This window comes from Halichoerus grypus, chromosome 2 (assembly GCF_964656455.1).
Source record: "Halichoerus grypus chromosome 2, mHalGry1.hap1.1, whole genome shotgun sequence".
NCBI lineage: Eukaryota > Metazoa > Chordata > Mammalia > Carnivora > Phocidae > Halichoerus > Halichoerus grypus.
In genome coordinates, this window is record NC_135713.1 from 187707910 (window position 1) to 187731945 (window position 24036).

Consider the following 24036-nt stretch of genomic DNA (forward strand, 5'->3'; position numbering starts at 1 on the left):
TGGCGTTTCCCAGAAGGCCCAGCGTCGGGAAGGGGTTTGCAGCTGCTCCGTCATCGTGCGGCCCGTCGCGAGCCCGCGCTCGTGTGCAGGCCCGGCTCGGTTCCTGGTCTCTGGTGCGAGGATTCACGCGAGGCCCTGGTCTCGGTCCCCGGAGTAGGCCGCGACCCCGGGCGCCATGAAACAGGAGGGCTCGGCGCGGCGCCGCGGCGCGGACAAGGCGAAGCCGCCGCCGGGCGGAGGGGAACAAGAACCACCGCCGCCCCCGACCCCCCAGGATGTGGAGATGAAAGAGGAGGCGACGGCGGGTGGCGGGTCATCGGGGGAGCCTGACAGCAAAGCGGCGGCGGCGGCGGCGGCGGCGGCGGCGGCGGCTGAGCACTCCCAGCGAGAGCTGGACACCGTCACCTTGGAGGGTACGAGAGCCCGGGCCGGGGACGTGCCGTGGTCACGGATGACAGCGCCCCGGTGATCCAGCCTATCCTCGGGACCCCAGCGCAGATTCCACCACTCCCGATTCCTTAGGATCACCCCCAGTGCCCGCCCCCTACCACCCTGACACTCCTGACTCCAGCCCCAGTAATGAACCTTCTCTCCAGGCTCTGGATTTCTCCCTGAACATACCTCCTCCCTCCTTACCTGGGTTGCATCTAGAAGTGGGTCTCACTGGGCCTGTGGACTCCCTCCCTCTTCTAAGTCCTCTCCGACCTACTCTATTTACATCCACCGAACTGATTCTGACGCCCCCAGTATGTGATAGGTCCCTCTAGAAACCGGTGTTTGTATTTATGTGTGTAAAGGGGGTCAGGGTGACGCAGAATACTGGCCCCTGAATTTTAAGACTGTACAAAAGTTTTCTGTTGCCTTAGCTACCTCTGGGAAGCTCCCCTAAGACAAGCCTTTCTACTCGGTATCTTGCTTCCTTGTTTCTGTAATTAAGGTGCCTTTACAGTCCCGTTGCTCATTCTCTCCCTTCAGGCCTTTACTTCTGTTCCTAAAGAGTTGAAACACATTACAGACTTTCAAGTTTTTAGGTGTCATCTTTGAGTTCCTAATACTCACCTTCCACCTAAACTATGTATCAATCCCCCCATTTCTTTTCTCCTAGGTACTTGTTCCCAGTTTCTTACTACCGTCTTGGTCCTCCAAGTTCACATTTCACTTTTCTCAGAGCATCCTGTCCACGTTTGGAGTGGGCAGAGTGAGAGCTTCCCACTGTGAACCTGGTGCTGTTTTCCCAGCTCTGGATCAAGTGGAACCAGACTATTTATTGGGTTTTCTCTCTAACTGCATGAGAACCTTGCTCAAAAACATGGAGATAAGCAAAGTTAGGCTCCTGGGTGATGTTTTTGAGGATGTAATGTTGACTGCGTCAGCCCCTACTCTAAAGTTGGGCGACAGGCTCAGTATCTAATCAAGACCCTTTTACCTAAAATAATGATAGCGACGGCAGAGGTGCGACTGGGTACATACATATGTTTCTTATAAAGCGCTTCATTTTGTTAATATGAAGTAGTCCACGTTTCACTGTAGAAATTTTGGAAAATACGAGACGTCTAAAGTAGCAGGGTATAACATCGACCATGGTTAACATTTTTTCCTATGAATTTTTGAGTTGCTCTCCTGTAATTGAGATCAAGTTATATAGACAGTTTGGAACAAGGCATAACTAAATACAGATGACTTTGTGTTCTTTCATCTAACATATCCATAAACATAGTGTTCAATTTATTCCAGAAACGTTTATTGAATACCCAATATAGTGGCTAAGCATACAAGCTCTGGAATTCGTTTCCTCATCTCTATAAATGAGAGTAACAGTACCTACTTCACTGGGTCAGTGTAAAGATTAAAATGCTTAGAACGGGGCACCTGGGTGGCTCAGTCGTTAAGCGTCTGCCTTCGGCTCAGGTCATGATCCCAGGGTCCTGGGATCGAGCCCCGCATCGGGCTCCTGCTCAGCGGGAAGCCTGCTTCTCCCTCTCCCGCTTCCCCTGCTTGTGTTCCTCTCTCGCTGCGTCTCTCTCTGTCAAATAAATAAATTAAAATCTTAAATAAATAAATAAAATGCTTAGAACTGTGCCTAGCACATGATGAACACATAGTAAACCCTCTGTAATGTTAGCAGTTATCATTATTATGTCAAGGGGACCCAGGCACTCTATGCTAAGTGTACAAAGGTAACTAAGAAACTACCAATTCATGTGTTCCCTTATTCCTGGACACTTGAGTTGCTTCCAGTTTTTTACCATTATATATAGCTTTGCAGCAGTCATCTTTGTGACCCAAGTTTTTAATCTACCTTTATGATTATTTCTTTAGTACAGATTCTCAATATGCCTGAGTTGAGAAGGCAGATATTTTTAGGGTTTTGGATGGGTATTGTTCAGAGAAACTGTACTGATTTACATTATACCAACAGAAATGTCCTGTTCACCCCTGACTCTATATTTTTTTATAAGACACAAACTTTAAATATTAAGACATAGAATAGTTCAAAGTAATGTTATGATTTTTTTCTAAAGATTTATTTTAGAGAGAGCACAAGCGCACAAGCGGGAAGGGCAGAGGAAAAGGGAGAAGGAATCTCAAGCAGACTCCACGCTGAGCGTGGAGCCTGATGCAGGGCTCAATCCCAGGACCCTGAGGTAATGACCTGAGCCGAAACCAAGAATCAGACGCTCAACAAACTGCACCACCCAGGCACCCCTCTGTGTTACCAGTTTGGTAGTTGAAAACATTTCCATTTGCAGTTATTCAAATGCTAGTGAAATATATTTTCATATCGGTTAGCTGTCTGTCTGCTTTTTGCATTGTCTATTTGTGTTCATTTTTACTTATCCTAATTTATGCAAGCTCTTTGTAAAATAAGAATATGTCTCTGGTCACATTTGTTGCAAATATTTTTGTTTACACAGTTATTCAGAAGGATTTTTTGCAGAGTGGAGTTCATCATTCGTGTGTGTGTGTGTGTGTGTGTGTGTGTGTGTGATTTCTCCCATTATTTACATTTAGAAAGTCTTTTCCTATTTAGAAAACTGATAAATCTCCATGTGTTTGTCTTTTTTTTTTTTTTTAAGATTTTATTTATTTATTTGACAGAGAGCGAGCGAGAGAGGGAACACAAGCAGGGGGAGTGGGAGAGGGAGAAGCAGGCTTCCTGCCGAGCAGGGAGCCTGATGCAGGGCTCGATCCCACGACCCTGGGATCATGACCTGAGCCAAAGGCAGACGCTTAACGACTGAGCCACCCAGGCGTCCCTCCATGTGTTTGTCGTTGTTGTTTCTCATCGTTGCTTTTCCTTTCTTCCTCTTTCTGTCACCCTCTACCCTTTCCCCTACCCCAGCTTTATTTTTCTTTGTCTCTTGGTTATGTCTTAAAATCATTGTATGGCATCTGTAAGTATTGCTTAACCGTATTAGGCAAAAGAAATGACTGGCTACATCTTGCCCTTTAAAAGAGGTTCCCTAGAACTTCTTGCCTAGAGTGGTGGGAGAATAGGAAGAGTTAGAAGTAACATTTTTTTTCTTCTGTGGTCCTCCACAGACATCAAGGAGCACGTGAAACAGCTGGAGAAGGCAGTTTCGGGCAAGGAGCCTCGATTTGTGCTGAGGGCCCTGCGGATGCTACCTTCCACATCACGCCGCCTCAACCACTATGTTCTCTATAAGGCTGTGCATGGCTTCTTCACCTCAAATAATGCCACTCGAGACTTCTTGCTGCCCTTCCTGGAAGAGGTAAGTGAGTCAGGTGCTTAAAGGGTACAGGCTTGGCCTCAGACCACACCCCACCCCCACCTCTCGATGTAATTGTTTCTCATCCTAAAGACCTGTCTTACTACCTGCTGTAGCTGACTGGTGAAACAAAGCAGCTCGTTTTAATACTCATTTGCCCACTAACAAGGGAACCATCCTGCCCTGTAGTATCATTCTTCTGAGTCAGGGAAAAGAGCTGGGAATCAGGACCCTTTGAACCAAACTCCGTTCCCACTGCTCCCCAACACCAACACTCTCCTCCAGTTGGGTGGTGTCTCCATGGTCCTAGGAGAAGGTACCCCCACCTCTCTGCCTCCGAAGCCTCACCGTGGAGGACGTATAAAACAGTGGTTAAGAGCACAGGTTCTGGGCGCCTGGGTGGCTCAGTTGGTTAAGCAACTGCCTTCGGCTCAGGTCATGATCCTGGAGTCCCGAGATCGAGTCCCACATCGGGCTCCCTGCTCAGCGGGGAGTCTGCTTCTCCCTCTGACCCTCCCCCCTCATGCTCTCTCTCTCTCCCATTCTCTCTCTCAGATAAATAAATAAAATCTTTAAAAAAAAAAAAGAGCACAGGTTCTGGAGGTAGAGTTGAATTTGAAAACCAGCTCTACCATTTGGTACATGTGGGACTTGGACAAGTGATCTAATCTCCTGATGCTTCATTTTCTTCCTTTGTTAAATGTGGTGAACAGATTTGGGGGATGAAGGGGAGGAAAGGAATATGTGTAAAACTCTTAGAACCGTGCCTGGCACATAATGAATGCTGAGGAAGTTTGTTTGTTGCTGGCAGTGGACTCCGTGTCAGGAAAGACCCCTCCTTTTCCTTTCTGGCTGTAAAATCCCCCTTATGTCCAGGTCCTGCCCCTTCTCACACCTCATTGTCCCTTCAGCCATCTCCCTATATGCTCATGGGCTGTTCCATAGAACAGACTCAAAAAATCCCTTGAGGTGGAATGATGAAGAATTTATTGTCTGGGAACAGGGAAAAGCACCCTCTTCCTACTTCACCTGGAAAATTTTTTTTTAACCTATGTATCTCTGAATTCACCCCAACGTGTTTGTTTTTGAGCTGTTGCATATTATTCCAGTTTGGATGACTAGATCCAATAATAAGTACGATGTATATGTCAATTTCCCCCAAATTTCCTTTGTTCCCACCAAAAAAAAAATTATATCTCATTATTCTTGACCTCATCCCTAGAATTATATTACCTTGTTAAACCCTCTCTGATAAAATTGCAGTGGTTCCAGGTGTGGTGGTTTAATCTCTCTACTTAGATTGTAGACTCTTTGAGGGGTCTTCGTAATATCCTTTCTGTCCCCATTATATTCTGTAAAGATGTCTGTTATACTCCTGTCAGCCTTTTTTTTGCTTCTATTGCCAGCCTCCTTGACTTCCTTTGGAAGGGGACGGTGCCATCTTTATTTTTATATCCCAGTACCTAGAAAAATCTTGCATATAATAGGCACTCAGTGAATATTTGTTGAAATACATTGTGAGTGCTTAATAAATTCTTAATTGGTTGATCTGACTGAGCTTTTCCACAGTAATTCCTGTCTTCTCCTAGCCCATGGACACCGAAGCTGATTTACAGTTCCGTCCCCGAACAGGAAAAGCTGCGTCAACCCCCCTCCTGCCTGAAGTGGAAGCCTACCTGCAGCTCCTCATGGTCATCTTCCTGATGAACAGCAAGCGTTACAAAGAGGTATCCAGGACCAGAGCATGGGGTTTGCGGGAGAGATTGTCTCTGGTGAAGAACTGGAGAGAGTCCCTGGGCTCTTCTTCGTGCCCCCAGACCCTTTCCCCCATGTGGGAATGTACCAACCCCACATCCAGGGAAGCCCCCTTGGCTCGTGCTGAGACTCCGTGGGAAGTGGCAGGCATCTCTCTGGCACAGTACCGGTGCGGTGGGTTCTGTTAGGAAAGGGAGATTTAGAGACAGAAACCTGAGTTCAAATCCTAGCTGTACCTTATGGCAAATTAATTTCTCCTGGCTTTACGTCAGATGGGGGAAAACAATGCCCAACTCACAACATCATTGTTGGCATTAAATAAAATACTAGCACGGTGATCTGCATATAGTAAGTTTTCACGGTATTTTCATAAGTGGCAGCTCTGATGACGGGACTGAGCCACCCTCCCCCCGCCCCGGCTGGGGCCAGCTTCTTTGTCAGTCACAGCCACTATCCAAAGAACATGCTCAAGAAATGACAGGACTGGGGCGTCTGGGTGCCTCAGTCGGTTGAGCATCCGACTCTTGATTTGGGCTCAGGTCATGATCTCAGAGTCGTGGGATCAAGCCCTGAGTTCAGCTCCATGCTCAACAGGGGTCTGCCTGAGATTCTCTCTCTCCCTCCCCCTGGCTAGGACCCCCGCTCTTGAGTGTGTGCACGTGCCTACCCACGCGCTCGCTCTCCCAAATAAGTAAATCTTTTGGAAAAAAAAAAAAGAAAGAAATGACAGTTCCCCCTGTTCCATTCCCTGTTTTGTTTTTTTCTTGCTTGCCACGAATCGGTTTTTGTTTGTTTTTAGATATAATTCACCCCCTTTAAAGTGTACAGTTCAGGGGCGCCTGGCTGGCTTAGTCAGTAGAGCATCCGACTCCTGATCTCTGGGTCATGAGTTTGAGCCCGACATTGGGTGCAGAGATTACTTAAAATAAATAAATTAATTAACTAAATTAAATACATTAAAAAAAAAACTTAGGGTACAGTTCAGTGGGTTTTGATGTGTTCACAGTGTTGTGCGACCATCATCACTGTCTAATTCTAGAATAATTTCATCACCCCAAAAAGAAACCCCATTACGGTTAGTAGTCACTCCCCATTCTCCCCTCACCCCAGCCTCTGGCAACTACTCATCTACATTTTCTGGCTCATGGATTTTCCTATTCTGGACATTTCCTATAAATGGAATTATGTAACACATGGCCTTTTGTGTCTGGCTGCTTTGACTTAGCATAATGTTTTCTAGGTTTATCTGTGTTGTAGTGTATATCTGGATTCCAGCCCTTTTTATGGATGAATAATATTCCCGTTGTATGGATAATTATGAATAATGCTGCTGTGAACATTTGTGTACAAGCTTTTATGTGAACATACGTTTCCAGTTCTTCTGGATTCGTGCCTAGGAGGGGAGTTGCTGGCTCATATGAGAGCTCCCTGTTTAACTTTTTGAGGAACTCCCACTTGATTCTCTTGTGGCTGCCTCCCCAGGCACAGAAGATCTCTGACGACCTGATGCAGAAGATCAGCACTCAGAACCGCCGGGCCCTGGACCTCGTGGCCGCAAAGTGTTACTATTATCACGCCCGGGTCTATGAGTTTCTGGACAAGCTGGATGTGGTGCGCAGGTACAGGTGGCCAAGGGCTGACGCCAAGGTTAACAGCTGTCCCCCGGGCTCTTCCCTACACTCCACAGCAAGGGAGCATTGGTAGGTCAAGGGTAGAAGGACAGGCTGGAAAGCATTTCACTCCTCGGCTTAAAACTTGTGGTGGCTCCCGTGTTCCTCATGGAAGAGCTGACGTCACCATAGCATGTGAGGCCTGACGTGCTCTGGCCCCTGCTAACTGCCTTCCTGACTCTACCTCCCCCCGCTCCCCCCGGCTCACTCCTCCGCCACACTGGCCTCCCTGCCCTCCTGGGGCATGCCAGGCACACTCTTCTCTCTGCTGACGCTGCTCCTCTCCCTACTTCCTTTAAGCCTTTGTTACCTTTTCAGAAGTGAGTCCTGTCCTGATGAAGCTATTTAAAACTGCATCCCCATCCTCCTCGCCTCCTGCGTTTCCCGCTGCACTTTCCCTGGTTTCCCCACAGCCCTGACCTCCTCCTGTCATGCTACCTACGACACTCATCTGTCACAGTCGTCGGCTGTCTCGCCCGTTCGGATGCGGAGCTGTGGCCTCTTTGTGCGCCTGGAATAGCGCATCCCGCCACAGGCGCTCCAGGGTTGAAGAGTCAGTGAATAGCCAGAAAAGCAGTTTGTGCCACTTTTTTTTTTTTTTTGCAATTGAGAGAATAGAGCGTTCAAAGCCGTTCAAAGAGTTGTTCTTTGAGGCGTTTGACATGCTTTTTCTTGCCTTCGCGAAGCTTCTTGCACGCTCGGCTCCGGACGGCCACGCTCCGGCACGACGCAGACGGCCAGGCCACTCTGCTCAACCTCCTGCTGCGGAACTACCTGCACTACAGCCTGTATGACCAGGCCGAGAAGCTGGTGTCCAAGTCCGTGTTCCCCGAGCAGGCCAACAACAACGAGTGGGCCAGGTACCTCTACTACACAGGTGAGCGAGGGGCCCGGGGGGTGTCGGGCCCACGCGGTGCGGAGGTCCGCAAAATCGGGTGCACTTGGTGCCCGGGAGGCCCAGAGGCCCGTTCGGCGCCCTGGTTTGCAAGGGGCTCTGGAGGACGCCGTCCTGCTGACGCGCCCTCTCCTCCGCACCCAGGGCGAATCAAAGCCATTCAGCTGGAGTACTCAGAGGCCCGGAGGACGATGACCAATGCCCTTCGCAAGGCCCCGCAGCACACAGCTGTCGGCTTCAAACAGACGGTGAGCAGCGCTTCGCATGCCCGCGCCGCTCCCTCATCTGATAATGCTTTCGCTCTCCTTCCCTGCGCAGGGGCCCGGGAAGGCCTCCTGAACCTTCATTATCCAGAAGTTGCATCGCATGTCCGTTTGTGCGTAGCACTGATCAGAGCACATGAAGCAGACTCTGCTGCACCTCCCGTGGTTACGTTCAGAGTACTATCCTTCCTAGATAGCTTTTAGAATATTCCTGTTTCCCCGGCGCTCCTTATAGTCATTCCAGTCATGGGCCTGGGTTGTGTTGAGAAACCCCAGGCTCTTTCCTGGTCCCTCACATGCCCATTCGGGAGCAGTGTTTTCTTTGGCCAAGGAGCCCAGAAAATCGCCATCAGGCTGACTGATTCGGGGGCAGATAAATCTTGGCCACCCGAGAGCCGTCAGTCACCAAGTATTTTTTGAGTGCTGACCTTGGTGTTGGGCGCTGTGATCTAGGTAAACAGCGTTGACTCAGCAAGGCTTGAGGGCCCATGTAAAGTCACAGAGCCTGGTAGCCAGAATTTGGACCCAGCTTTCCTAACTACGGACCTCTGTTCCCACTTTAACATGACCTCCACCTCCTCGTGCCCTTGAAAGAGAACCAGATGGAGAAGTGCAATGATTAGGTCCGTGTGGTCAAGATTTGGTTTCAAGATTTGGTTTGTTTCTGTTCAGAAGTTCAGAGAAAGACAGGTTTGGTTTTGGTCAAATAATTAAAGACATCTTTAAAAAGTTAAATTTAATCTGGTTTTTGAAGATGGGTAGAATTTCACAGAAAGGAATGGCTTTTCAGACATACACGGTATGTGTACAGAGTATTAGATTGCTTACAACATATGACATACGCTAAAGTTTCTAAAAATACAGGTAATCAGTATAGAAGCGGTGTCGTGTACTGGGGAGCGGCATTGTGGGGTAAAGCAGAGTTTTCAAACCAGACTTCACTATGGATGGATGAGGGATAAGGTTTCAGGGGTTTCTGTGGTAGAGCCAGGTGGCAGGAAGGAGCAAAGAGAGCTGGAGTGAGGTCTTTGGCCAGCAGACTGTCGGCGGGAGCCACCCCCCACCCCTCCTTCCCCATCACTAAGTCGCCTCCATGTCTTTTGTATTTGTCTCCTCTCTGGTATCACCAGTGCCCTTGTTTGAGCCACTAGCATTTCTGGTCGTCTTCCTCCCCGTTCTGAGCCCAGTTTCCACACGCCTGCCTGACGAAACAGAGCTCCAGGCCCATCTCTTTGCCCAGGAAGCTTGCATTGCTCCCCATTACCTGCCCAGGAGAGTATTACAAGTCTTGTGAGGGAGGCAGGCGGGGGTTATGATGACACTGGATGACACTGCTGTGGCCACCGTTGCCGCCCATTGTAGGGACCAGGAAACCGAGGACTTGGTTGCTCAGCTTTTCTGAGCTAGTGAGTGAAGACTAGCATTCTGTCCTCAAACTCCGAACTCAGCCTGGCATTCAAAACAGCACGTCCCCAGACGGGCCCAGCCTCCCCCATGAAAGCCTTCCAAACTTCTTGAGACGTGTGCTCACACTTGTCCAGTCTGTTCCCTCGGCCAAAACATCCTCCTTTTTCTGCTTCATCCAAATCCTTACGGCGTGTCTTAACTTCTGCCCTTCGCCTGGGTTTCCCCTCACTCCTGGATTCTCCAGGGAACGGGGCAGCATTGCAAGTGTATGGGGCTGAGTGTCGGCATGATCACCCACCACCCATCTTTTTTTTTTTTTAAGATTTTTTTGGGGGGGGCGCCTGGGTGGCTCAGTCAATTAAGTGTCTGCTTTCAGCTCAGGTCATGATCCCAGGGTCCTGGGATTGAGCCCCGTGTCAGGCTCCCTGCTCAGTGGGGGAGCCTGCTTCTCCCTCTCCCTCTGCCCCTGCTCGTGTGCTCTCTCTCTCACTCACTCTATATCTCAAATAAATAAAAATCTTAAAAAAATATATATCTATTTATTAGGGAGCGAGAGAGAGAGAGAGAGCACACGCAGGGGGAGGGGCAGAGGGAGAGGGAGAAGCAGACTCCCCACTGAGCAGGGAGCCCGCCGCGAGGCTCCATCACGGGACTCTGGGATCGTGGCCTGAGCCAAAGGCAGGCGCTTAACCGACTGAGCCACCCAGGCGCCCCAACCCACCACCCATCTTAACCCCTTACTTCCCTCACGACTCTTGCTGTCACGTGATGTGGCCCTGTCCATCCTACTTGGTGGGCGGCTCCTTCATCGCTGGCATCATCCCCTCCGTTGTAATTTTCCTCACTTTGTGCCAAGTCCATGGTAGGCACTATTCAGAAATCCCTGAGTTTTATGGAGAAGGAAGGGCTGGATTTCCCAGGCAGCCTCCTGCATCCGCACACGGCCCATTCGCTGAGGTTCTGCCCGTCCCCTTCCCACGCTTCTGCCTCTGGCCAGGTGCCGAGTTCTCCACACTCACCTCCTCTTCTCCAGTATCGATCCACCTCCCTAAGCAGCATCTTTGGCTGATCCTGTTCCATTCCCTAGATCTCTGGGCCCTGTCCCCTCACCGTTTCTGAGCCACAGGACCTGCCCGTTTGGCCTGAACTTCCAGAGCGTTGCCGTTGCAGCGTGGTGTGCCGTGGACCTTAGGGCTCAGTGTGGTCAAAGGGGCAGCTCTTCCAGGACCTGGCTCTGGGCACAGGCCCAGCTCTGCATGGGCCTAATCTTAGCAGGGCCATTTTCCCTGTTTCGCAGTGTGGCTGCACTGAAGCCCCGTTTCTCTCCCTCCCCCCCCCCCCCCACTGGGGCTTCCTGCCCCCTGTGCTCCCGTGTCACACACCTCCAGGTGCACAAGCTTCTGATTGTGGTGGAGCTGCTGCTCGGGGAGATCCCGGACCGGCTACAGTTCCGTCAGCCGTCCCTCAAGCGCTCGCTCATGCCCTACTTCCTCCTGACTCAAGGTAAGGCCGGCCCCGCTCCCAGAGCTGGCCGGACCCCGGGCGCCGTGGCCTCCTCGGTGGGTTTGCCCGTTGGCGTCATCCGACCCACTCCTCTCCCCCTCCAGCTGTCAGGACCGGAAACCTAGCCAAGTTCAACCAGGTCTTGGACCAGTTTGGGGAGAAGTTTCAAGCAGATGGGACCTATACCCTAATCATCCGACTGCGGCACAACGTCATTAAGACAGGTGCGGGTGGGAGTCTGAGGGGCCGCTGGAAGAGCAGGACCCAGAAGAGACTTCTGCAAGGGATGGGGACAGCCCTAGGGGTGTCCGTGGGTGGGTGAAGGGGCTGTGCCCACCATGCCCACCCCACTGCTCCTTCCTCTCCCAGGTGTGCGCATGATCAGCCTCTCGTATTCCCGAATCTCCCTGGCTGACATTGCGCAGAAGCTGCAGCTGGATAGCCCAGAGGACGCGGAGTTCATTGTTGCCAAGGTGGGGCTGGCTCGGGGACTACACTTACCGCGCTCCTGCCGCATTTCAGGGGGCGGGAATGAGAGGAGATTGGTCAAGGAGGGGGTGGCATGGTCTTTTCAGGGAGTGCCAGTCTTAGAGTGAAGCCAGGAAGTTTCCAGAGAGAATGTGTACTCAAGTGAGCGTGTGAGAGTGTAAGGAGGAAAGGAACAGAATGTTCTCAGATTTAGAAGAAGGGCTCTCTGGTGACTTTGCGTCCCCCTGGGGACCTGCAGGCCATCCGGGATGGCGTCATTGAGGCCAGCATCAACCACGAGAAGGGCTACGTCCAGTCCAAGGAGATGATTGATATCTATTCTACCCGTGAGCCCCAGCTGGCCTTCCACCAGCGGATCTCCTTCTGCCTCGATATCCACAACATGTCCGTCAAGGTGAGAAGCTGGGGCTGCAGAGCGGGGTTTGGCAGCACCCAAGGATTCCTCAGAGATTAGCCTAGTTCCCAGCCCTTCTCTGTAAAGTTGCTGAATGGCAGGGCAGGGGGCCCAGAGGGAACAAAGGACTCGGCATGTGGGCCTGGAAGACCTTCGACTGCTTCTAAGGGCCTGGTTTCCAGGGGACCAGACGGATTCAGAGTGCAGGGCTCCAGATTTGCTTCCAAATTTGAGTCATTCGCCTTCTCTGAGACTGTTTCTCCATCTGTGAAGCTGATGGTGAGAGTGAGAGGACCTGCCCTGCGTGCTTCAGGCTTGATGACATTAAATGCAATCAGTGTCTCAAGGCACTTAGTGAAGTCTGAACTGTGGGAAGGCAGGGTGGGTGTCTAGTTCCACAGAGGCTGTTAAGCCCTTATCCTGTGGCAGGCACTGACTTGGGGGCTGGTACCGTGTGTCAGATTTTTTCCTGGTCTCTTCTTGCCCCGAGAAACTAGGGATGTTGTTGCCTTGCTTAAAATCAGGTAAATGCTGTGCTCAGGGAAGCAGGGAAGGCCAGGCCTTTTCACACATTGAAACCTCTGCCTGGACTGCCTTTCCTCCATTCGCACACCAGTCTGTTCCTTTCCTCCTTTCCCTCCTCAGTGCCAGTCCCCCTCCCTGCCCATTCAGGAGCATTAGTCACTTACACCTCCGGGGTCTCCTGATTCTCTCCTTTAGCAGTTAGCACGTGGTGTAGTAGTAATTCGCTTGCATGCCTAGCTCCCCACTAGACTCCACTGGAGAGCGAATAACCTTATTCATGTCGTGGTGCCCAGTACACAGAAGGAGCACGATAAACGTAAGTTAAGTGCGTGCCTTCTCTTCATCTTGTTCCTCTCTCTGCTGTGCTTTAGGCCATGAGGTTTCCTCCCAAATCGTACAACAAGGACTTGGAGTCTGCAGAGGTAAGGTGCCTTCTACTTTAGAGAAGACTGAAAGGTCAGACTTCCCTACAGAGAGGGAAGAGGGAGGCGGTTTCTGGAAGGGCTCGGAGCAGCTCTGAAGCTTTGGCAGTCCCTGACCTTGGGGTGGGCTGGGCTGGGTGAAGCACTGTGTGAGAGAGCCCCACTGGTCCCCAGCAGCCCAGCCCTCACCCCACCTCTTGCCCCAGGAACGGCGTGAGCGAGAACAGCAAGACTTGGAGTTTGCCAAGGAGATGGCAGAAGATGATGACGACAGCTTTCCTTGAGCTGGGGGGCTGGGGAGGAGTGGGGTGAGTGGGGACTGGCTCATTATCTTTCCCCCTTGGGGTCCCCTGCCCAGGGAACTGGCCCCTTTCCCCTACATGCCTCACAGACTGCGTATGTGCAGGGGGTGAGGGGTGCAGGGAGCCAGCCACCCCCCCCCACCCCAGGACCCCTCCCCAGCCAGTGACATAGCGCACGGTGGGCAGGAGGGTGGGCAGGCGGCCTCCCCAGGGCAGGGTCCTGGCTAGTGGTGTGGGCAGCAGGATGGGAGGGAATAGCCCCGTGCTCTCCAGGGAGTCGGGGACTGGAATTGGGACACGTGTTGGGTTGTATGTTTTTTGAAGCTTCAATTATGATTTTTAAACAATAAAAAGTTCTCCAAAGTTCTTTGTGCATCGTTTAATGACTCTACTTCGCTCTCGCACCTGCAGTACTGACAGAGCCAGATTTTTCTTTCCTGGTCTTGGGAGGACCAGCCCAGTGTGATCACCCAGGGCGACAGTGGATGAGGATGAAGCCAAGGGCAGGGTGAAGGGATGCTGATCTGGCACCAGAAGGGCCTGTCTCCTCTCTAACTGGCTGGCCAGTGTTGGGCAAGTCGCTAAACCTCTCAGGCTCCTTCCCCACACCTGTCCAATAAAGGGTTAGACTCCGTGCCCTGGCTCTAAAGTTAGAAATCTAGAGCTCTGGAGGGTCAAAGGAAAGGCCAGGGTCTGGCCCTCGGGTGAGGTTTGCAGAGGAGAGAAGGGGCTCTGACGGGTCTGCAGCCGGAGAGGGAGAGCCTGGCTTTGCCCAGTTGGCCCTCACCGAATGGGAGACAAGCTCCCCAGGGAGAGCAGACCTGGGTCAGGCAGCAGGGGGCTCCCTGGGGCCCCGCCCACTTACTCCAGCTGTGGGGGCGGGGGGGTGTCTGCTTAGGTCTTGAAGTCTCCCGGCTCCTAACAGCACTGCTCCCCATCGCGGGTCACTGAATTATTGCTGTGTCCCCCGGCAGCCCCTGGGACGCTGCCATACATGTTCTCCGCTCCGTCCAAGTGCTGTTACCTGAACACGGCCTTGTGGGTTTCCGCCTCTGCTTAACTGTTCCCTCTCCAGCCGTGCTCTGGCTCTCCACCCCATGGATTTCTACTCCAGGCTTCCTGCCTCGCAGTGTGATGGATCCCCCTGGCTTCTGGAACACTCACTTGAGATCAGATACTCTTAGGAGGTCGTGTGAAAGTCTTATCTTCCTGACTCGTAGGTTCTTAGAGAGCATGAGGCATTTGTGTCCTCCCGGGGCTTTGCCCAGTGCCTGGCACACTGGGTCCAATGAAGTCTTGTTTGGTAGGAAAGGTACGCTCCGTTCATCACCAGCTGAAGCTTTTCATCCCCCAGTATCCCTAATTTCCACTAAAGGCGTGTTTTAGACAGGCCTTGCTTTGGTTCCTGATCGCATGCCAGCCTTGGTCACAGTGACCTGGCATCACCCACTTCATTTAAAAAGCTACTGCCACCTCTCAGGGTAATGAAACTCTTTTTTTTTTTTTTTTTTTTAAGATTTTATTTATTTGAGAGAAAGCATGAGAGGGGAGAGGGTCAGAAGGAGAAGCAGACTCCCCGCTGAGCCAGGAGCCTGATGTGGGACTCGATCCTGGGACTCCGGGATCATGACCTGAGGTCAAGGCAGTCGCTTAACCAACTGAGCCACCCAGGCACCCAGTGTAATGAAACTCTTAAAAAAAAAAAAAAAAAAGACTATTTTGGGGGCACCTGGGTGGCTCAGTTGGTTAAGCATCTGATTCTTGATTTCGGCTGGGGTCATGATCTCAGGGTTGTGAGATCGAGCCCTGTGTGGGGCTCTGCACTGGTCGTGGAGCCCGCTGAAGATTCTCTCTCTGCCCCCCGCCATGTGATCGCTTGAGTCCACACGGTCTCTCTCTAAAAAAAAAAAATAATACTTCATTTTTAAGTAATCCCTGCACCCAACGTAGGGCATGAACCTACAACCCCAAGATCAAGTGTCACATGCTCTACCGACTAAGCCACCCAGATGCCCCAGGTTATAAATCTTAAAGTTAGCACCTGGCCCAAAGTGCCTCAGACCCTCTCCTGGTTGGTAACAGATTGGAGAGTGTGTCACCCTGGTCCAGAGAGCCGGGGTCATTTGCCATGATTTCCTGGTTCTCACCCACCTTGAGTCTATGGACTGTTTTTCTGTCTGCTCGCCGTCTGGAAGTTTCTTGTAATTCATACCCATTGGCTTGGTTTTCTCTTCCTGGAGAAGCTTAGTGTCCTTTTTATGCTTAGGGAGTTCACTGTGTTCACTTTCTAGGTTTTTTTGTTTGTTTTGTTTTGTTTTATTTTTTAATTAGAGAACTACAGAGAAGCATGAAGAATATCGTAACAAATACCCATGTATTTCCACGCAAGTTTAATAAATGGTGACATTTGGTTATCAAGTTTTCTCAACCGAGGAAAACCATCACAGATCAGTTGGAAGCCCATCTTGTTCCTTTCCCAGGCCCTTCCCAACCTTCCCTAGAGGCAGGCACTCCAATGAGTTCAGGGGGTAGCCTTCTAGTTTATGTTTTTATACCTTATGTTATGCAAAATATAGTAGTGTTTTGCGTTTTTAAATCTTTTAAATGATGTATCACATGAACGTAACTTGCTCTGTTCACTCAGTCTTGGTTTTGAGATCTAGTCGTGTTGATGCCATGCCCAGCACTGTCTTAGGCGCTTCGAAACAGCATAAATAAAGCAAATTCCTTTCCTCACGGTTTTTTATTCCTTGAGGGCTTGGGGCGGGGGTGGGGGAGGCGTATGCGGTATGAATGGACCACGATTTATTTAGCCCTTTCCTGACTGGTGCGCGTCGATTTGCTCTGACGGTCAGTGCCCCGGAGGACAGCTGTGTGTGTCCCCTCGTATGCAGGGACTGTATGTGGTGTGCAAACTTTTCTCAAAGGGCCAGATTGCACATTTTTTAGGCTCGTGAGCCATGTGGTCTGTCACAACTATTCATTTCAGTTCTGCCCTTCTTGAAAGCGGCTATAAACAATATGTAAACAAATTAAGAACACTGGGGTTTGAATTTCATATGATGATTACATGTTAGGAAATACCCTTTTGATTTTTTTCCCCCCAACCACTTAAAAATGTAAAACCCATTCTTGACTCGAGGTGTCCATATCTTGGCTCACAGGCTGAGTCTGCAACAAATGAGTCACCCCGGAGCCCTTTGAAAGATGCTCCAAGTCCAGTACCAGCTGAAAACAGGAAGCGTGAGGGGAAGTCGCTGACCAGTTCTAGCCATTGAGAAACACCTGGGAAAGCCTTTAGCAAGCTGGAAGGCAGAATGACAGCCAGAGGTCTCCGGAGCCAGGCCCTTTGCCAGAAGATCGTTCTGGTCTAGCTCAGCCTGTGCAACAGGGCCAGTAACAAGCCCTGCCTCTATCGTCCCATGGGTAGGGCTGACGTCTGGATCGAGCCATCAGCCTCCAAGAAGAACAGCTACCTGAACAGGAAGGTAGTGTAATGGGGACGGCGCAGGTTGGGGAAGCCTGACTGCACATCCCGCCTGGCTGGGCCACCGACGCCTTCTGTGATCTGGGGCAAGACCCTTCGCTGTCTCTAACGGGAGTAATCCGCATCCCTCCACTCGGTTTGTAGGATGACGTGACGAAAAGTGTGATGGAAGATGCCTGACATACGAGAGGTGTCCGATAACTGCTAGCCAACATTTGGATTCTCTCCCCCACGGAGTGGAGGCCAGGACACTTCCCGGGACGGGAGCAGCCCGCTCCGTCTTCTAACACTTCTGACCGCTGGAAAAGCTCGTTCCTTCCGTTGAGCTGAAAACTCGCTGGCTGTGTCTTGCACTCCCTGTCCCACTTCCAGCCCCTGAGAGCAGGCAACAACCCGCTCCCTCGCTTCCCCAGTCAAGACAGCCCGTTTTCTTCAAGTTGTGATCCTGAGTCCTCTCGCCATTCTGGCCACCGTCGTTAGAATTAACAAACATCCTACACACTTGAACTGTAGGTAAAGATAAGAGTCTGGGTCACCCACTCTGGCCGTGGGTGAGGAAGGCCAAACATTGGTTAAGAGATTCGATGGTTAAGGGGCACCTGGGTGGATAACTCGGTTGAGCGTCCAACTCTTGATTTTGGCTCCAGCCCTGCTCTCAGGGTGGTGGAATCAGGCCCGACATCAGCTCCATGCTCCCGGGGAGCCTGCTTGGGACTCTCTCTCCCTCTCCCTCTGCCCCTCCCCCCCCAAAAATAATTTTTTTTAAAAAAAGAGTTTAAGACTACGGCACAGGGCAGACCTTGGTTCTGCTACTTGGGCAAGTTACTCAACCTCTTTGAGGTCAGATTCATCTTCTGTAAAAGGGGAAATGGTTCTAGTACGTTCCTCATAGACTTATGGAAAGGCCTACACCCGATAATGAATGGAGAGTGCTCAGCACAGCGTCTGGGACCAGCTGAGTCCCTGGAGGTTCTTTGAGGGAGGGTGAAGGGACATGGCTGCGAAAGTGAATCTCTTGCCCTCCACAGCTCTAAACCCACCCCTCTGCTCTTGCGGAGCCACGCACAGAGCTGGCCTCAGTCCGTGCATGGTGGCAACCTGCATGGGGCGGAGTGAGGGGCCCCAGCCTCCCAGTGGACTGGGGACCAGAGGTGGGAGGTGGACAGATCAGCAGGTGAAGTCCCTGCCAGCTGTGGCCACCAGGGGGCAACCCCGCCCCAGAGATGGCCTCACCCAGGCGGACACACCGACTCATCAGAAGGCGTCTGTTCCTTGGCTCGCGCTGAGGTAAATTGGGACAGAAAGTGACAGCCTTGGGTGTGGTCAGCCAGCCCGCTAGGCAGGCCCGTGGCCTGTAGGGAACCCTCAAGCCTGAGGCGAAGGCCCAGGCGGTAACTCTGAGTCTGCTAGCCGTGACCCTGGGCAAGGCACTTCCCTCTCTGGCCCAGTTCACAGGGTGTAGAACAGACCCCAAGACTGGCACGGTTCTAGGATTCGAGGCTGGGGCAGTTTCTTCTTTCTCACCCCCAGCCCTTCTCCACCTCAGGGCAGCACACACTTGGGCAGGCGGGGAATCTGGCCAGGGAAGCCACGGGCCACAGACCATCCCCCAGCTCCAAGGCGCTGGGACACCATTGGAGGGAGGGGAACCCCGGGTGAGGAGGAGGAAGGGCAAGGTCAGGTGAACCAAGAGACCCAGAGCCTCAAGGGTCTTGCTTCATTTGGGACAGACATCCGGTTTCCTCTGGTTTCTGCCAGGATTCTGGGGGCTTAAGGGAATGAGTCACGGGGGGGATTGGGGAGTTCCCAGCTAACCAGTTCAGGACAGGAACCTGGGATGATGCCCATCAAAGTGTGGGGTGGAGACAGGAGGCAAGACCCCAATGTCCCTGCCTCAGGCCCCTGGCCCCTCAGGAAGGGACTCAGGAAGGCAGCCTCCTGGGAGTTTGGGGGGTAGAAATGGGGGCAGCTAGGTTCTTCCCTCTCAGAATTTGGGGTCTCGGGAGCAGGTAGCTTGGGAATCCCAAGGGAGAGTGCAAGTGGGCTGCTCCAGCTGACCCGCCAGGGGAGGGAGTGGGGAGGGGCCGCCTGGAGGCCTGCCTCTCCCCCCACACACCCCTCCCGGGTCAGTGTGACCAGCCTCCAGCCTCCAGGGCTTTTATCAGTGGCTCAGCCTTCATTCAGCCGTTTTGATCAAACACCCTGGGGCAATTTCGGGCCTGGGTGGGGCCGAGGGGAGGAAGAGAGTTTGAGGGGGACCAGACGTCAAAGAAGGATCAGGGATTCCACAATTTCACAAAACTTTCGCAAACAGCTTCTTGTCCCAGCCCCCCTGCATTGTCCTGGACACCAAATTTGCATAAATCCTGGGAAGTCATTACTAAGCCTCCATCGTGGCACCAGGTAATTTCCTCCCAGGCCTCCATGGGCTTCCATATAAAGGTCCTCTGGAGCCGGTCCCTGCCAGAACCCAGAGCCTGCCGACCCACGCAGACCTTCGGCTAAGCCTGCTGCCCAGAGCCCCATGAAGCTGACGGGTGAGTGTCCTGGCCCCCGGGGAGGGAGGCTGGAGTGGCCGAGGGGCTGCGGGGGCCCCAGGTGGGAGCAGTCGGCCTGTCTCCTGAGCCCCCCGTCTGCTGTCAGCCCTTCAGCTGCTGCTGTGGCAGAGCGCACTCTGGCTGGTGCAAGCAGCCGCCCCCCTGCGCCCGACCAGCTCGCTGCCCCAGAGCTTCCTGCTCAAGTGCCTGGAGCAAATGCGGAAGGTGCAGGCTGATGGCACGGTGCTGCAGGAGAGGCTGGTGAGTGAGAGGCGCGGAGGGGACGCGGGTGCTGGACAGGGGTGGAGGAGGGAAGAAGCCCCAGAGGCCTGAGCTGCAGGGAGGGAGGAAGGGGTGAGGGCTGAGGGAGGGGAAGGGAATGGCGAGAAGACATCATCAGGGAGGCGCGTGGGAGAGGAGAGACCCAGGGGGAAAGGGAAGAACATCGGGAGAGGTGGAGCCGGGGAAGGCTGGCTAGGAACTGGGGGAAGAGGGTGTCTCGGGGACGGTGCCCGGATGGCCAGGATCGCAGCGGAGGGCAGAATGGGGCTGAGCAGCCCAGCAGGACTGGGAGGGAGGGGAAGACCTCGGAGAACTGGGGAGGACTTGGGAAACAGGAGCAGCCGGGCCCCATCAGGTCCCCCTCACTCAGCATCCTTCCTGTCCCCAGTGCGCCACCCACAAGCTGTGCCACCCCGAGGAGCTGGTGCTGCTCGGACACGCCCTGGGCATCCCCCAGCCTCCCCTGAGCAGCTGCTCCAGCCAGGCCCTGCAGCTGGTGAGTTTCCAGAGGGGAGGAGGGGGCGGAGGGGAGGGAAGAATGGTCTGGAAGTCTCTCTGGACCTCCAGGGCTTGAAAGGAGCGCCCCGGGCAGCACCCCCTAACTCCCCTACTCCGTCCCCCAGACGGGCTGCTTGCATCAACTCCACAGCGGCCTCGTCCTCTACCAGGGCCTCCTGCAGGCTCTGGCGGGGATAACCCCCGAGTTAGCCCCCACCTTGGACACGCTGCAGCTGGACATCGGCGACTTTGCTCTCAATATCTGGCAGCAGGTAAGCCCCACTGGGAGCGGCAAGTGTTAGGGGCCTGGACTGGGCTGGTCCCCAAAGACCAGGCTGCAAGCCTGGGGGTCCCAGTTCTTTAGGGCCAGGGTGGGAGCCTTCTCGGGACCCTCTTGCTGCCAGCCCTTCCCCACCCTCCCTAGTGGAGGACGGGAGCCGGGTCATGGGCCCTGATGCAGACCTGGGTTCAAGGCCACCATTAACTGTGTGGCGTGAAGGCAGCCCTTCGCATTTCCTTAATCACGCCCACTCAGCAGGGCCTGAGTGCTGATCTCTTTGCCCCCACAGATGGAAGAGCTGGGGCTGGCCCAGGCAGTGCCGCCCAGCCAGGGCACCATGCCAACCTTCACCTCGGCCTTCCAGCGCCGGGCCGGAGGGGTCCTGGTGGTCTCCAACCTGCAGAGCTTCCTGGAGCTGGCCTACCGCGCTCTGCGCTGCTTTGCCAAACCCTGAGCAAAACCCTCCCCAACCAGTGTATTTATCTTTATTTAATATTTATGCTTATTTAAATCTAATATTTAAAGACAAGGAAGAGCGGGATGGAGCCCCGGACTCTCGGGTCCTTCCTGCCGTCTCCAAGTTCCATTCTCCTGCTTGTGGCAGGGAGAAAAGCCCCCGTCTTCCTGTCCCCTGGACTGGGAGGTAGCTATAGGTAAATACCGCGTATTGAGTCCTGTGACTGCTCCCTGGCCTGGCTCCACAGTGGGCACTGGGAAGAACCCCAGTGAACTCCTTACCCCAGCGGTACCCACCTTGAGGCCCCTGGAAGCATCAGGAAGTCTCCCATGTGGGAGACAAGACAACCCTGTTTAATATTTAAACAGCAGTGTTCCCCTCCTGGGTCCCCCTCGCTCTGGCCTCACCAGCTTGGCTTGCGCATGCCCGGTGCGCCAGGTCTTGCTTCTCCTCACGTCCCCTTCGCCACCAGCATTAGGCCCCACGGGAGGTGGAGAGCCTGGGCATCGTTGACATTTCTCATCTTTCTGGATGCCCTAGAGTGACAATGACAGGCTCCTGACGCCTGCCCCAGCCTCATTAGGGTCAGGATTCTGACTTTTCAAGGGCTGGGCAGAGGCTCATGTATCGGCCTTGCTGGGGGGGTGGGGGGGTGGGACTGGGAGGGTGGGAGGGGGAGATGTGGGGGGGTTATATGACGAGGTATATGAGAGGAATGCTCAGCTCTTCACCCTCCACCTCTGCCCCCACTTTCTCTCTGTAGCCAAACTTTGTGATAATAAAATATTTTGTTTGTCTCCGCTAAGTGTCTTTTCCTCCTTCTTGAGTCCAGCTGGTGCCCAGCCAGGGGTGGGGGGGGCGGGGAGTTGAATGGTGAATGAGGCCAAAGGGAGGGAAAGAGGAGGTGCAGGGAGGAAGGGGGCAGTCCTCTAGCTCCTCAACATTGATGCCTTTGGCACGGATTTCTCTTGTACCTACTCTGTGCAAGCACCAGGCTAAGTGTTAGGGACACGGCAGTGGACAAGGCAGGCAAGGTCCCTGCCCTCACGGAGACCCAGCCTAGTGGGAAGACAGAAGGCAGACGGGCCACCATACTGGGAGAGGAGAACGTGGGGTTGGGGGCAGGGGGGAGTCTTAATAGTCCAGGCGCAGACAGACACCGAAGCAAGGGAGGATTTAATACTTGCCATCTTCCATAAACTCCAGCCCACCCGCGCTCACCGTTGCCCACAGAGATAGAATGAGAAGTGCCCTTTACAGATCAGGCTCTGAGTTCAAGGTGACAACTTGGGTCAGAACGCAAATTCCCAGCCCTGCACTTCTCTCCCTCAAGCTCTGCCTCTGATCGGGCCAGGAGCAACCTCATGCCACCCGTCACTTTCCTGCTGGTCTCAGCCTCATGGGGCGGGAGGGCAGGTGCGTGTGTGAGAGAGAAGCAGAGAGCGGAGGGGCTGCTTCACATCACAGGCCGGAAGCACTCCTCCCTGTGTCCTCAGCCCAGACACACCTGTGGTCCCAGGGTGCCTCCACAAGACCCGGAAAGTCCAGATGGCCAACCGGTCCCCCACCTCAGGGCTTCCCCTGGGCTCCTCAGCGGCCTCCCACTTCCCCTCTCCATCTGGCTCCTTAGAAAGGAAGGTCTGGCTGAGCAGGGCCAGAACCCCCAGCTGCGTGGCTTAGAGCCCTCCCTCTGCTTGGTCCTGAAGAAACCGGGGCTTGGAGATGTGTGGAGAAGACAAGCAAGGGTTAAACAGATCCTGCCCCTCATCGCCCAGTCCTCTTCTGGAGAGAGATCAAACTCGGGGCCAGTCAGACTCTGGGTGGGATTGGGTCTAGTGGGAGAGGGTCAGAAGGACAGGACACCCTACCCCAGCAGCAGCGGGGCCTTTCGCCAAAACCTCTCCCTTCTCAGAGTTAAATCCGACTTTGGGGTGTGGGGTAGGCGGCACGCGTGCGTGTTGACTCCTTGTCGCCCAGTGTGGGTCTGAGGAAGGGAAGCCCTGCCCCTGCGGAGTGGACAGACACAGGAACCTGAGCCCAGCCCTCCTCCGTGCACCCCTCCCGCCCCCCTCAGCCACAGGACTGAGCCTCTTCCTAGGCCACAGCACATGGGATTCCAAGGAGATGATGTCTCCTGCCTCCGTGGGACGTGGACACTGACACCACTTGGGACTCTCACACAGGGACCCATGAAGATCTTTATTTACAAATGAGCTGAGGGGAACTTCCCTCATGTGTTACAAAAATATAAATATACCTACTCTGCACCTGCAAAGTTCCCAGAGCTACATCTACTGTTGGAAGGGGGAGGCGGGCAAGGCAGGGGTATGGGGTGCTGAGGGCCCTGGGCTAAGAGCCAGGCTGCGCACACTCTTTAGGTGCTGGCTGTGGGCAGAGGAAATTATGAAAGAAACTGGGAGACGTCTTAGAGGTCAGATGTCAGGATAGGGGAATGATCTGGAAATGACATAGGGCTCTTACATCATGTGGATATGAGCAATGATGTCTCATCTTTCCTCACTGTTCCCTTCTGAGGCACCTGGGGCTGTGGTCCCCCAGACGGCCCCTGCGGCCCCCCCAAGCCCGTCAGAGCGCAGCAATGGCCTTGGCAGCCACCTGGCGGCCCAGGGACAGGCTGAGGTCCGTGATGGCCAGAACCACCTTGGGGCTGGACATGGCTGACACCTTCACCAGTTCTGATACCTGCCACAGACAGACAAATGGCTGCTCGCTGGGGCTGCCTGGTGGTGGCTGCCAGGTCCGGGGAGGAAGGGCTCCTACTCCGAGGGCTGCCCCCGAACCCCAGGCTCTGCTGCCCCCATCTGAGCTGCGGGGGGGCCCCGCCCGCACCTGGGGGTGAAGCACTCACGGTGGTAAAGGGCATGAACTGCAGGATGCTGCCCCGGCTGCCTTGCTCCAGGCAGTCCACACACTCCTCCATGAACCACTGCACAAACTGAGTGTGCGGGCCGGCGGTCCGCGACCCCAGGATGGAGGAGATGAGCAGGAACAGGTTGGCTGTGTGGAATGGGGGGAGAGGGAGCACTCCGTGAGCAGGGTCTGAGAAGACGTGAGGCTGGGAGGTGGTGGCACCAAAAAGCAAAAAGAAAGAAGTGCTCAGAGTGCCCCCCTGGGGGGG

At 53.6% G+C, this 24036-nt stretch overlaps 3 protein-coding genes across 9 annotated transcripts in view; 2 read left to right on the forward strand and 1 right to left on the reverse strand.

Annotated features, from left to right (window-relative positions):
• The first annotated feature begins 24 nt into the window (after positions 1 to 24).
• Positions 25 to 13722, forward strand: PSMD3 (proteasome 26S subunit, non-ATPase 3). The gene is made up of 12 exons (XM_036079984.2): positions 25 to 413; positions 3544 to 3734; positions 5321 to 5458; positions 6969 to 7105; positions 7843 to 8033; positions 8196 to 8299; positions 11110 to 11224; positions 11329 to 11448; positions 11594 to 11697; positions 11952 to 12107; positions 13004 to 13054; positions 13261 to 13722. The coding sequence occupies exons 1-12, from the start codon at positions 176 to 178 to the stop codon at positions 13336 to 13338; spliced, it is 1623 nt and encodes a 540-aa protein (XP_035935877.2). The 5' UTR covers positions 25 to 175; the 3' UTR covers positions 13339 to 13722.
• A 5645-nt stretch (positions 13723 to 19367) lies between these two features.
• On the forward strand, positions 19368 to 21522 carry CSF3 (colony stimulating factor 3). The gene is made up of 5 exons (XM_078066375.1): positions 19368 to 19380; positions 19469 to 19641; positions 20051 to 20158; positions 20286 to 20432; positions 20730 to 21522. Exons 1-5 carry the CDS (start codon positions 19368 to 19370, stop codon positions 20892 to 20894), a joined length of 606 nt encoding a protein of 201 aa, XP_077922501.1. The 3' UTR covers positions 20895 to 21522.
• Positions 21523 to 22056: 534 nt separating this feature from the next.
• Positions 22057 to 24036, reverse strand: part of MED24 (mediator complex subunit 24) — a 37338-nt gene continuing 35358 nt past the window's right edge. For 5 of the 7 annotated variants that reach the window (XM_078065684.1, XM_078065687.1, XM_078065683.1 and 2 more), the window contains 2 exons: positions 23767 to 23915; positions 22057 to 22903 (listed from right to left, as the gene is read on the reverse strand). In XM_078065684.1, the coding sequence (XP_077921810.1) occupies positions 22730 to 22903; positions 23767 to 23915 (323 nt within the window). In that variant the 3' untranslated portion in view covers positions 22057 to 22729. Of the gene's footprint in view, positions 22904 to 23083; positions 23601 to 23766; positions 23916 to 24036 lie in introns of those variants that run through there. The other 2 variants (XM_036079982.2, XM_036079981.2) reach the window with 1 other exon arrangement.